This window comes from Notothenia rossii (genome assembly GCF_949606895.1).
Source record: "Notothenia rossii genome assembly, chromosome: 8".
Lineage (NCBI taxonomy): Eukaryota > Metazoa > Chordata > Actinopteri > Perciformes > Nototheniidae > Notothenia > Notothenia rossii.
In genome coordinates this window covers 46,055,446-46,068,038 of record NC_136906.1, presented here as the reverse complement: position 1 = coordinate 46,068,038, position 12,593 = coordinate 46,055,446, and the positions used below count along the sequence as shown (strand labels likewise).

General features: G+C 39.5%; 1 protein-coding gene across 1 annotated transcript; it reads left to right on the top strand.

The window, feature by feature from the left end:
* The first annotated feature begins 6,331 nt into the window (after window positions 1-6,331).
* LOC307016472 (G2/M phase-specific E3 ubiquitin-protein ligase-like) lies at window positions 6,332-10,720 on the top strand. Its single transcript, XM_079645592.1, has 4 exons — window positions 6,332-6,401; window positions 8,184-8,351; window positions 10,124-10,338; window positions 10,415-10,720. The coding sequence occupies exons 1-4, from the start codon at window positions 6,370-6,372 to the stop codon at window positions 10,447-10,449; spliced, it is 450 nt and encodes a 149-aa protein (XP_079501718.1). The 5' UTR covers window positions 6,332-6,369; the 3' UTR covers window positions 10,450-10,720.
* Window positions 10,721-12,593: the final 1,873 nt, after the last annotated feature.

Below are 12,593 nucleotides of genomic sequence, written 5' to 3'. Positions count from 1 at the left end.
TTGTATCCAGACTGCTCAGAGGTTGTCAATGTGCCTGGTTCAGAAAAGCCATTGACATTGGCAGAATATAAAAAGGACTTAGGAAAGTAATATGCCAGGATCACTCTTTTCATTTGCCTTGAGAAACATTTTAGGGGAGGTTTGTGGATGTTATTATTCAATATTTTTACATGTTAACATCCTCTACTGCAGCATACATAATAATGTATTGAACAGTTTGCTTTTACTACAGGGGATGATACCTCAGACTCTGATTCGGATATTGTCATCACATCTATGAGCACAGCTGAATTCAATCAGGCGGACACTGTGGTGCGTAAATGATTTTAATGTTCATTTATTTATTTGATATACATTTGATTTTAAGCAGGAAATCTATATTCTGGTCAATATTTTAGAAGAACCAACTTGGCAGTTACAATTACTATCAGAAACACTGACAACGTTTCACTGTTGATAGACACTATGTGGTAAGGGAACAATAATGGAAGCTGTTGAAAATTGTTGATAATTGTACAATTTTACTCTCAGGTATTTGAATTTGAACCACGAAACAAAAGTACTCCAAAACACAAACCTGAAAATGAAGGGTAAGTTTGTACTTATTTTTACAAAATAAGTAATTTATCTCTAAGTGGATGACAAGAATAGGCCACAGCATTTTCTCTGGTGAACATGGATACAAAAATACCATACATGTCATGTTTAATCTAATTTCAAACAAAAATAATCCGTTATTTATAAATCTTATGGTTCCCCCTACCTCTAAATGTTACTTAAAACTCAACTCATTATCATGAAGTTAATAATTTTATCAATTCTATCATGTTTCAGGAAGGCACTTGGACATTCATCCACAACTCAGCCTGGACAGTTATTGAGGCAGATTGTGGAAGCCTGATGTTTCTAACGTTCAGTGTTGTTTTGTTACAGGCATTTGTATTTCAGATAGTAATATCTGATACTGATATATGCGTCCACCCAACACAAATACAGACAGGACTACTTGCTACAGGTAAGTACAAATGTTAGCTAAAGCTAGCGCTACTAGTTAGCTACGCAATGGTTTGTTGCTTTGCTCCGGGTTGCAGCCACAGGTCTTCGCATGAAACGTGCTCGTTCTATCGTTTCCGGGCCAATGTTTTCCAAAAGAGAGTCTGGATTCGTGCCATGAGGTAAGCTGACGTTACATTTTTGTCCATGTCACGGTGAAATGTAAATGATGGGTAGTGACTGTATCGCCGTTTTAGAGATGGCATTGCTGAAAAGACCGCAACATAAGTAAATATAATGAATAAATCCTATTAAAACCTGTGTGGCTTATATGATAAGTCTAATTAGTACAAGCAGCATAACGTTTCACCATGTAACTAAAGATTGTAGTCAGGGAAATCAGTTTGACATATTGAACTAATAACAAATCACCTCTGGCTGGCAGAGAACTCTCTGCTCCATAGCTTCTCTTGGACGTAAAATCACATGTACATTTTACATTTATATTCAATTTAATAATCCATCCCTCACATACTTTTGTATATATAATAACTTATATTTTGTTTTTCTTGTTATGCTGCTGCAACACAAACATTTCCCAAATTGGGATCAATACAGTAATATCTTATCTTAATTAATTAAGAAACTATTATAATTAGTGTAGCAGCTGACACCTATTTTCAATATGGATTAATATCTTCTACCATTTATTTCTTTAGTTCAATTTTGATCTATAACAATGTCAAAATAGTGACAATGTTGAGTCTTATCAAAGTGCAAGGTTATATCTTTAGACGTTTTGTTTTAGCCTATGTACTGTATGTCTTAATGCTCTTATATGAAACTAATATTTGATATCTTCCCAACAGACGAGCTGACAGGAAACCTAACACTCTAACAACCACAACATTGCAAAGGCAAGTAAATGTAAATTAAAAACGATTCACAATTTCTTAATTTCTTCTTCTTTCTTGCAGTGAGGTGAAGCTGACCTTGCACTTGGTGCCAGTAAGGATGTTCCTCACGCAGGCTGAATGTTTCTCCTTCCTTACTGACACAAAAGCCCTTGATTTGCAATGCTTCACTAATTGTCATTTCCCTGGCTCCGTAGGGACACTTTACCTCCAGCACAGCGGAAGACCCTACCAGACCGTCTGGAGATGCCCCCAACAATCCTGATAGGGAGAGCCACAAATGTGACTCATGGACCTGCATCTGGGTTGCAGTGGTGAATGCCCTGACGCCCTCACATTCATTCATAGTCCCCCACTGTACAGACAAAACACCATCAAGGGCCTGTTGTTGCCCTAGCACCCTGGCAATAAGGGAAGCAGTCACACGCTTTGACCTCAGGACAGCTCCAAAGTTGCTGGCAGTCAACCTTCCTTTCCTGAACAAATGCCAGTTTGGGTTGGTTCGCTGACCAGTGGTAGCCACCTGAATTGCCCTCTGTTGCTTTGTGCTTTCAGGAACAGTAAGTGTTTCCAAGCTGTAGTGTTCCTCTTCTGGCTCGGGGGAGAGAAGCCAAGAAATTCCTGAGAACCTGCCCCCGAGTCTGTCCCTCAGCCAGTCACGATCTTCGAAGGTGGGCTCTCTTATCAGCGGGTCGAATTAGTTATTGGTTGGAGGAAATAGCTCCTCCACTGAATGCGTACGTTTAGCTGCCTTTGGCTTCTTCCACTGACAGGGGGTGTCAGCATGGCCGTATCCACCATTGAGGTCACTGAGGTCCGGACCTCGGTAATATTTTTCGAGCTGAGTTTACAAAACTTGTGAAATAATTGCACTAAACAGGGTTCTTTGTAGCACTTCCATTTATTGCCGATGGGGGCGCTGCATAACTAGCCTCGGTTAAAGCAAACAGAAGAAGACGACATGTATCAACAAACCACCGCAGCCCGGACTTGAACCGGAGCAGCGAAGGAGTGATGAGGTATCTAGAGATCTTAGTCCAGCGGGCTGCTTGTGTTTCTGTTCATCAGGACATCATATGATCAGCAGATCCTGTGTGAACGCTCTAAGTTAGTCAGTGGACGTCCGACAACATGCACACTAACTTATATTGCAGCTATAGGCTACTAGCTAGAGAGCTAAAGTTAATTATATTCATCCAATGTCAGAAGGATTACCTTGTAATGCTTTTCTTTCATTTCAATTTGAGTAAAACATTGAAGATAAAACATTGTATTGTTTTCTTTTTACACTGACTCAGATATAATGAAAAGACTACGTCAGTCGAAGCTCAGCTTTGGTAAGGAAGAGACAGGATAGGCAGAGAGAAAGAGAGAGAGAGAAAGTGATGGAAGTCAAGGAGGAACTGCAGGTACAGTCACACAAAAGAATGTAAGCTTAATAACCCCATCTATCTATATATCTATCTATAATAGTCTTAATTTACAATAGGCATAATTGTAAAACAACATACATCTATTGCAGTTATGATGTCAAAATAACATACAATTTTATAAAACACAATTTGCTTACATCTTTGTTCTCTTTTGAGAATCAAACAAAACAGATTTAAATTAAAAAGATAACGCAAACAAACAAGTGAAATGAACTAAATTGCTGAATTGCTTTTAATTCACTGGCAGGAGCGACAAGTGAGGAGGAGCAAAAAGTGAACAACGAGGGAGAGATTGAACAGAGAGAAAGAGTAAAGGACAGAGAGAGTAATGAACAGGAAGAGGACAGAGAGACTAAAGAAGATGGAAGAGAGGCGGCAGGTTATGTAAAGGAGAGAGACATGGAAAATGAATGTTGACAATGTTGTGTGATAATTTTAGCCTCTTCTGCATGTCCAGATCATATTAGTAACAATCAACTGATTCTTATGCATCACACTTTCAAAAATAATTGATGCTGCATCCACTGACATGGTTTGAAATCAATATATTATCCAATTTGTGACCCCCCACAGGACTTAAAAAGCACCTAACTAGATCATGAAAATCCCCAAAATCTCGGGGGGTGTCCCCTGTACCCCCCTTACATATTTGAACCTCGGTATTTAGGAAATTCTGGATACGGCCCTGGGTGTCAGTGCAGCTGAAATTGTGGATGGCAAAGATGGCTAATGCACCCGCATGACTGCATTTCCATTCTCCACATGGGCATTCACATTTTGTGGAGAGAATTCTCCTACATCTACACTCTTCAGTTGTCATCTTTGTAAAACGATATCAGACTGTTAATTGACACAGCCATTACTTCTAGTTAAATTCAGTGTGGCTAAAATGAAAAGCTTTGTTAAAATATGCAAGCGCGCGAAAGTCAAAGTCAGCTTTATTGTCAAAAATTCGACATGTGTTTTACATCCAGAAATATCGTTTCCCACAGTGTGACATGTATACATAAAACAAAACAAAAAGGGCCTAGATAAACGTGGTATACATTAAACAATACAAAAAGGGCCTAGATAACCGGGGTATACAGTTAAAAATGTAATATGTAAAGTGTTCAAAGTGCAGTTTCAGTGCAAGTCAGTTGAAACGATCTTAAGTTGGTGTGACGTTGAAGTCGTGCGACCCTGCTGCTGTACTGGCTTGTAATTCGTTTATAGCATAACGTTAGCATTTTGCTTCTGGCGACTAGATTTATGATTCAAAAATTATAAAAGTAGGGTTGACATGTGAAGATTATCCGGCTGAACAAAACGTGATCCCTCTCTTAAATGGGTGTCAACCACAGACCTTATTTCGAGCTATTTTCCAAAATCCTATGGAGAAATTGCATTGGTTTTTGACGAAGGAACCGGAAGAAGTTTACTTCCGGGTTTTAGGACTGCGGTTCTCTATTACAGTGGCATTACAAAAAAAATCTCTGTACAATATTTCTGGTACAGAAATTATTTTTGTAAACTGTTTGTGCACTCTCTGGAATATCCACTAATGAGGTCACTTTTTTTCCTTTACAGGGAGGAAATGAACGTTACATTACCTGCCATTATTGCTAACCTTTCACAGCCTATTGATCATGGAAGAGTCAGCCGGTTCAACATTTCAAGGGCTAATGTTTGGGATGGAGCAGTCAGAGTTTTCAAGCATACATCGTATTCAGAAAACTGTGACATGCTGGTAAAATTCACTGATGATGCTGGTGTTTTCGAAGAAGGAATTGACTCAGGTGGTCCCAGGAGAGAGTTGTTATCTCTACTGATGAAGAACCTGAAAGACAGGCCCATTTTTGATGGACCAGACGGACGCTGCTTCTTGGTCTACAATGCAAATGGTATGCATACCAAGCAGTGGCGGCTGGTGGAAAATATTTTTGGTGGGGCTGTTGATATAGTGAGTAAAAGATTTTTTTTTGGGAGAAATGACCCCTTAAATTGGGACTTCTGGTGATGTAATGGCCCCATAAAATCGTGGTTCTATGGCCAGGAACAACCAGGCTGAGTCGGGCTGACTATGCTAAACTAACTGCGGTCAAGCCAGCCTCGACTCGGGAAAACCTAGTCAAGCCAGCCCTCACGTGATATTGCGGTGCGCGAATATCCTATGCATTACGGTAGAGTAAAAAAAAAATCATCCCTCTGTGTTTAGATGAGAATAAAACAAAACTGTCCAGTATCAAATACTCATTTCACTTCAGGGTGATAGCAGGACATCCCATCTAGTCACTCAGAAAAAATCAGGACATTCTGATGTAGAGTTTCAAAATAAAAGACCTTTGAAATCTCTATTGTATGAGCTATCATCCCTGTTTTTAGATGAGAATAAAATAAAAAATGTCCAGTATCATAGATCCATCTCACTCCAGGTTGATAGCAGGACACCCCATCTAGTCACTCAGAAAAAATCAGGACATTCTGATGTAGAGTTTGAAAATAAAAGACCTTTGAAGTCTCATATATGAGCTATCATCCCTGTTTTTGGATGAGAATAAAACAAAGACTGTCCAGTATCATAGATCCATCTCACTCCAGGGAGATAGCAGGACACCCCATGTCGTCACTCAGAAAAAATCAGGACATTCTGATGTACAGTTTCAAAATAAAAGACCTGTGAAGTCTCATATATGAGCTATCATCCCTGTCCCCAAAGGTATTTTATTTTGAAACTGTACATCAGAATGTCCTGATTTCTTCTGAGTGACTAGATTGGGGTGTGCTGCTAAAACCCTGGAGTGAGATGGATCTATGATACTGGACAGTTTTTGTTTTATTCTCATCTAAAAACAGGGATGATAGCTCATATATGAGACTTCAAAGGTCTTTTATTTTGAAACTGTACATCAGAATGTCCTGATTTTTTCTGAGTGACTAGATGGGATGTCCTGCTATCACCCTGAAGTGAAATGAGTCTTTGATACTGGACAGTTTTTGTTTTATTCTCATCTAAACACAGAGGGAGGATTTTTTTTTACTCTACAGTAATGCATAGGATATTCGCGTACCGCAATATCACGTGAGGGCTGGCTTGACTAGGTTTTTCCGAGTGGAGGCTGGCTTGACCGCAGTCTAAACTAGAGAGAGAATCGCTGTCAAGGGGGCTACAACTACAACAAGATGAACATATTTGACCGTGATTTAATTGTAATACACGTTTCAAAATAATGCCGAAGTAACAACATACTGATACCGGATTGTAAAAACCATGAATTAAGGCTTTGACAAGTCTGCAGACAGACGGCAGGCGAAAAACCTTTTAAAATGCGTGTTTTCTAATGGAGATTTGGCTAAGCTAACGTTGTAAATGCTCCGACCGTCCACACTCACAACAACGGCCTATACAGACATAAATAAACCAGCGACTGTATTCGCCATGACACAGACAGTATGTGGTTTGTACTTGTTTAACTTTTGTCTAGTTTCTGAACAGATATGAAGAGCTGTGAGCTCTTAGTGCTAAGAGCTAACGGCTGTGTTGTTTTTCTGGGGAGCTCATTGAAGATGACGTCACGGCTCCGCCTACACTGCGTTACTATAGATACTACCCCAGTTCCTCATGAGTCTAAAAAACAACTCACGTCAACGCACGTAAGCAACGTGGGCGCCAACGTGAGCGCTCTCGTGACCAAAATATTTGACGGCGCTGATTGGCTGAAATTATGTTTCGGCGGCACAGTTTACTATTGAGACTTTTGCAACGTGCTGGTTGCTGCTGTTTGGCTCGGGGGCAGCGCCCCGTAATGATAAACTAATGCCAAGGGCAAGGCCAGGCAGGAAACATGTGACTTATCAGTAACTTTAGACATCGTAACACAATTTTAAACAAGATTTTATTGTAGATTATACATTTTACTGATACCAATTGTATGATATTTACCTTGTCCATTAAAAATAAAAAATATAAAATATATATATTTTTGAAATATATATTTTTTTAAATATATATTTTTTTATTTAATATTTTTTTTAATATATTTTTTTGTATGTGGGAAGAGGTGGGGCGGCGCCCCTAGCGCCCCTATGGGCCGGCCGCCACTGGCTAAAAGTGTACTAATACAATTGTTAATGATCATTAACCACATATATCACATGACATATGATTTGTTGCCTGAACAATTTTTCCAAAATGTTGGGTCTCATTAATATTAATTAATATATATTAAAGTAAATAATAAATAATGTTTTAATTTTGCAATATGAATACATTTATTCAAAGCTGTTAGGGAGGATGGATACTACTTGGCAGGAAAGATGATTGCGGTGTCAGTTGTGCATGGAGGTCCAGGGCCACATTTCCTGTCAGAAGATCTTGTACATTATCTTGCAGGCCAGCCTTTATTCAAAGCAACAGTTGATTTAATAACTGATGAAGAAGTAGGGAAAGCTTTACAAGAGGTGATAATTGCATACAGCAACTGTGTGGTAGGGTGGATTATTATGTAGTTCCTGCAGTGTATTGAGACATCTTTACTTTACCTTTATCACATACACCGAATTGGCTTCATTTTTTGTTTTGTGATCAGAATCAGAATACCCTTATTAGTCCCACAGAGGGGACATTTACATTGTTGGAGCAGAAAAGAGCCAAAGACAGCTTAATGTTACCTAAGAAGAATGATTAAAAACTATTAAAGATACACAAACACAATTTACAAAAAACACATCATGTAATAGAGGATTTAGCAGCCAGGTATATATTGCACAAGGATAGTAGTAATAGTAATATATAAATCTTGCAAGAATATACAGTACATGAAGTTATTGACTGGATTTTTTATGTCCATTTTATAATCTTCAGATTGAGAATGCTGCCTCGTGCCTTGCAAGAAATGGCCATGAGACACAGCACAATGTTACAGACAGCAGGTTGTCTGAGACATGTGGCTTCTGTTGAAGGAAAGAAAGGAATTATGTCAGACTACCTCCAGTTGTACATTATTGGCCGAAACTCATCTGTAATTGACAGGTAAGATCATATTTGTATTCATGTGATTTATTTTTATTTATGTAAGAATTCTTTGTTTAAAATGCCTCATGGTCCCCTCTTTGGTTTATACTATGTTTATCTGTTAGCAATTAATCAGTGTCAAAATGTGTGCCTGTGTAGTATAACTGATATGGGAGTTCCGTCTCTCCTTTCCCTGCCTGTCTTGTGCCAATCTTTAAGTGCTCATGCCACCCAGGGCCGGCTCTAGACAATTTACAGTACTAGGCGAGATTTGAGTTGGCGCCCCAGCCAGAGAATCGTACAATAGAAAAGATAAAGATCAATAGAGTATCCAAGGAATACACAATAGAATGGGGGGTGGACGTCACATCCTCTAGGGGGGTCCGGAGGTATGCGTCCCCCGGGAAGATTTTTTTTAACATTTTAAAGGTCACATGTCATGCTTTTCCGGTTATTACCCGTCCCCTTGTGTGTTATGAAGGTTTTTCTGCATGTAAACGGTGTGCAGAGTCAAAACCCTCAAAGTACACCCTGTAGCGAGTAAAACTCTAAAACAGAAAATACCTCCCCAAAACGCCTCGTTGGTAAAACGTCATCATGACGTCATCATCCATTTGATTTTCCGGGTACGTGCTTACGGGGGGGGGAAGGGAGGAGCTGCAGTGAGCCGTTTAGTGGAGAAAGTCAATACTGCTGAATACACATATTTTACAGAGATGCTGTATGCGAAACCAATGTGAGTTTGGAAAATTGCACAGTATTTTTCTATTTAAGTATACCTCAACAATGGAATTATGATCAGTGGAAATGGCCATGAAATGTGACCTTTAAAGTAAAATGCTTCAATCTGGTGCACTTTAAGCAGAATTACTACTAGATCTAGGGGGTACAACTCTAAACACCCATATGAAAAAGATTGGTTTACATTTTATTAATCAAATAAGTATGTGAACATAACCAATAACCTACCATAGCCAATAACAAATAAATGTAACTTATTTTATTTTTTGTTGTTCATTCATATCTTATTTGACCTATTAACATTTATTTATTCGTGCATTTTTTTTAATCTCTCCAGTTTAAAACAATATTTTTGGTTTACTGTCCTATAGTATACATTGAATTGATTTCAAACCTGTTTTATCCCAATAATTATAAAGGAGTGCCTTGGAAATATTTGTTTACATAAATTGTGACCAAACCGTTTGAGACCCACTGAGATAACTTAGACTAAAGTTAACTATCTAAACACTCAGAGTCCTTTACCTCACTGAGCTGTAGTTATCAGCCTCTCAGTCTGACTGGAGAGGACTTTCCCTCCACATTATTGTAGAAACGTCTTCTTCTAATATCCGTTAGAGCAGCTAGCACCAGATTCTAATAACAACAGCGCCGGTACCGGTGCACCCTCCCTCTCTCCCTCATTCGCTCCCAAGCTCACTCGCACTTTGGCTGTGAGCTGCGGGCGCCAGATAAGCCAACATCCCCCATTTTCATCACTTACAGCGCCCATCGAACAGGGCAAATGAAAAGTGTAACCGGGGTCAAAAAAGGGTGTTACATTTACTTAATTATGAATGTTGTTACATCAAGGCCGAAAATTAGGATGAGCACCAACGGTCAGAAATGTTTTTCTACCAGCGCAGCGCCTCCCCAGATCTGGCGCCCTAGGTGAACATCTATAACGCCATTGCTACGGGCCGGCCCTGATGCCACCCCCCCTCCTGTTTTAGGTATTAGGTTATTTAAATGTGACTTTGTGATGACACATTTTTTTGTTCACTCTTCAGAATCAAGGAGGGTCTTTCAGCCCTTCAGTTTTTAAACGCACTACAGCAACACCCTACTCTGCTGGCCCCGGTCCTGTGCCACTCTGAAAAGCGACTTACTCCTCTGGAACTTAAGCGACTCTTCAAGCCTGATCTCATTCCACCAGGGAGTAGCAGGAGACTTAGGGAAAGTCAAGCTTTGGGCTACTGGGCAGACTATCTCCTCGATTGTGAAGGTTTGTAAATCGCTGTTTTTATAACTATTTCAGGAATCACATTGCCAAAATGTATCTGAACATGTTTTCTTTGCAGAAAGCCAGACTGCTGTGCCTTTGGTGGATGTGTAGATGTTTACAACTGGGCTGACTTCACTTCCCCCATCTGGATTTGAACCATCGCCAGGAATAGAGTTCCTTGATGACTCTCCATTCCCAATGGCAAACACATGTTCCAACACATTGAAACTACCACTCCTTGACGCATACAATGTGTTTAAGTCCCAAATGGACTTTGGAATGCAAAATTCTCCAGGATTTGGCTGTTTTTAAGTCATGTGACTGGATGACCCATAGAGTACAGACTCTATGAAGGTTGTTCATATAGTCGTTGTTAGGTGTGACCGTGTGAGGATGTTTTTTTTTCTCACAGCTCATGTTGTCCATTTAGTTTGGGACAAAATAAAAGTATTGTTCTATACCTATACAATTTTTATAAATACTCTAAACTTTGCTATACTTATTTCACATTTACAACAAAGAAGCTATGGGTGGCAATCAGTCATTCATTCTCAGGTTTCCAGTGATTCCACATGGTTGAAATAAGACTTATACAGAACTGTGCTTTCTGCACACAATTACGCACACAACATAACCTATTTTGTGCTTGCTAATTGGAGCGTTGTTTGTTGTTATTCCAGTTATGTTTTATAATTATTAAGATATTTATTTTATGACAATGCTGTGATTTGGTGCTGTAGCCTATACAGATGTAACGTTTCATTTCAGACGCCTACCCGTGCGGGTCCGTGATCTGCACGGGGTGGGCCCCTGCTGAAAAGGAAAACCCCCCCGCAGGACTTGATAGGCCCCCTTGATAAATAAATGTAATTTTAATGAAACCAGCTGCAATGGATCATGGATCCACCAGATCAGGTGTGTGTTTACCAGTGTTGGGACTAACGCAGGGCCGTGGGAAGTAGGGGTGCTGAGGGTGCTGCAGCACCCCCTGGTGGAGGACAGGGGATCTGCACTTCCACAAGATATAATACCAAAAAAAACGAATTTTCAGCCTTGATGTAACAACATTCATAATTAAGTAAAGATAACACCCTTTTTTCAACCCGGTTACATTTTCCATTTGCCCTGTATGATGGGCGCTGTAGTGATGAAAGTGAGGGATGTTGGCTTAGCAGGCGCCCGCAACTCACAGCCAAAGTGAGAGCGATAGAGAGAGGGGATACCGCGGGGATACGTTATCTCAGTGAGTCTCTCTCAGTGAGTCTCAAACGTTTTGATCACAATTTATGTAAACAAATATTTCCAACGCACACCTTTATAATTATTAGGATAAATAAAAACAGGTTTGAAATCATTCCAATGTATACTATAGGACAGTAAACCAAAAATATCGTTTAAAACTGGAGAGATTTAAAAATATGCATAAATAAATAAATGTTAACTGGTAAAATAAGATATGAATGAACAACTCAAATAAAATAAGTTACATTTATTTGTTATTGGCTATGGTAGGTTATTGGAAATGTTCACATACTTATTTGATTAATAAAATGCAAACCGATCTGTTGTACCCTCTAGATCAGTCTTGTAATTTGAAGATTGAAGCATTTTACTTTAAAATGTTAAAAAAATCTTCCCGGGGGGACCCCCGGACCCCCCTAGAGGATGTGAAGTCCACCCCTCCAATTAAAACATGTTATAATACTAAATAAATGTGAAGCCTTTTACATGAGCTGTCCACCATGTCAATATGTTTCTCTTTTTGTAGTGTATTGGTCTTTTGTAGAGGTTTTTCATTGCCAGCTAAAATCTTGCCTATAGGGCAGCACATTGGTCAGAACCAGCCCTGGTGTCATCCCCACAGCACCCATTTGAAACATGTTCCCACGGCTATGGACTAACGTGTTACAAACTAACGCACACAACTACCTTTTGCGGTAAATAATAACGTTACTAGTTAACTATTCCCATTCAGTAACGCCGTTATAGTTACTGTGATTTAAATGGTTGCGTTACTGCGTTACATTATGTGATCCAACTGAACCGAATCTCCCTGCGGATGTAATTTACAGGCGAATACAGCGATGTCCTCTCACAGTACCATGGAAAAGTGAAAGTGACCAGAGAGGAGTGATGATTGGTTAACGCGGGGTAACATTTCAGGGTAAGCCAATCAGAGACAGAGTTGGGCGGGTCTTGCCTTATGGGGAAAATTCACAGACACACAAACACTTGCTAAGGCTAACACACACACA

Excerpts from the sequence above, each read along its gene's own strand:
- LOC307016472 (XM_079645592.1), top strand. The coding sequence starts at position 6,370 with ATGCATAGGATATTCGCGTACCGCAATATCAC. Across the intron at positions 6,402-8,183 it reads TTCGCGTACCGCAATATCAC|ATTGAGAATGCTGCCTCGTG; the intron begins GTGAGGGCTGGC and ends TATAATCTTCAG. Across the intron at positions 10,339-10,414 it reads CTATCTCCTCGATTGTGAAG|AAAGCCAGACTGCTGTGCCT; the intron begins GTTTGTAAATCG and ends TTTTCTTTGCAG.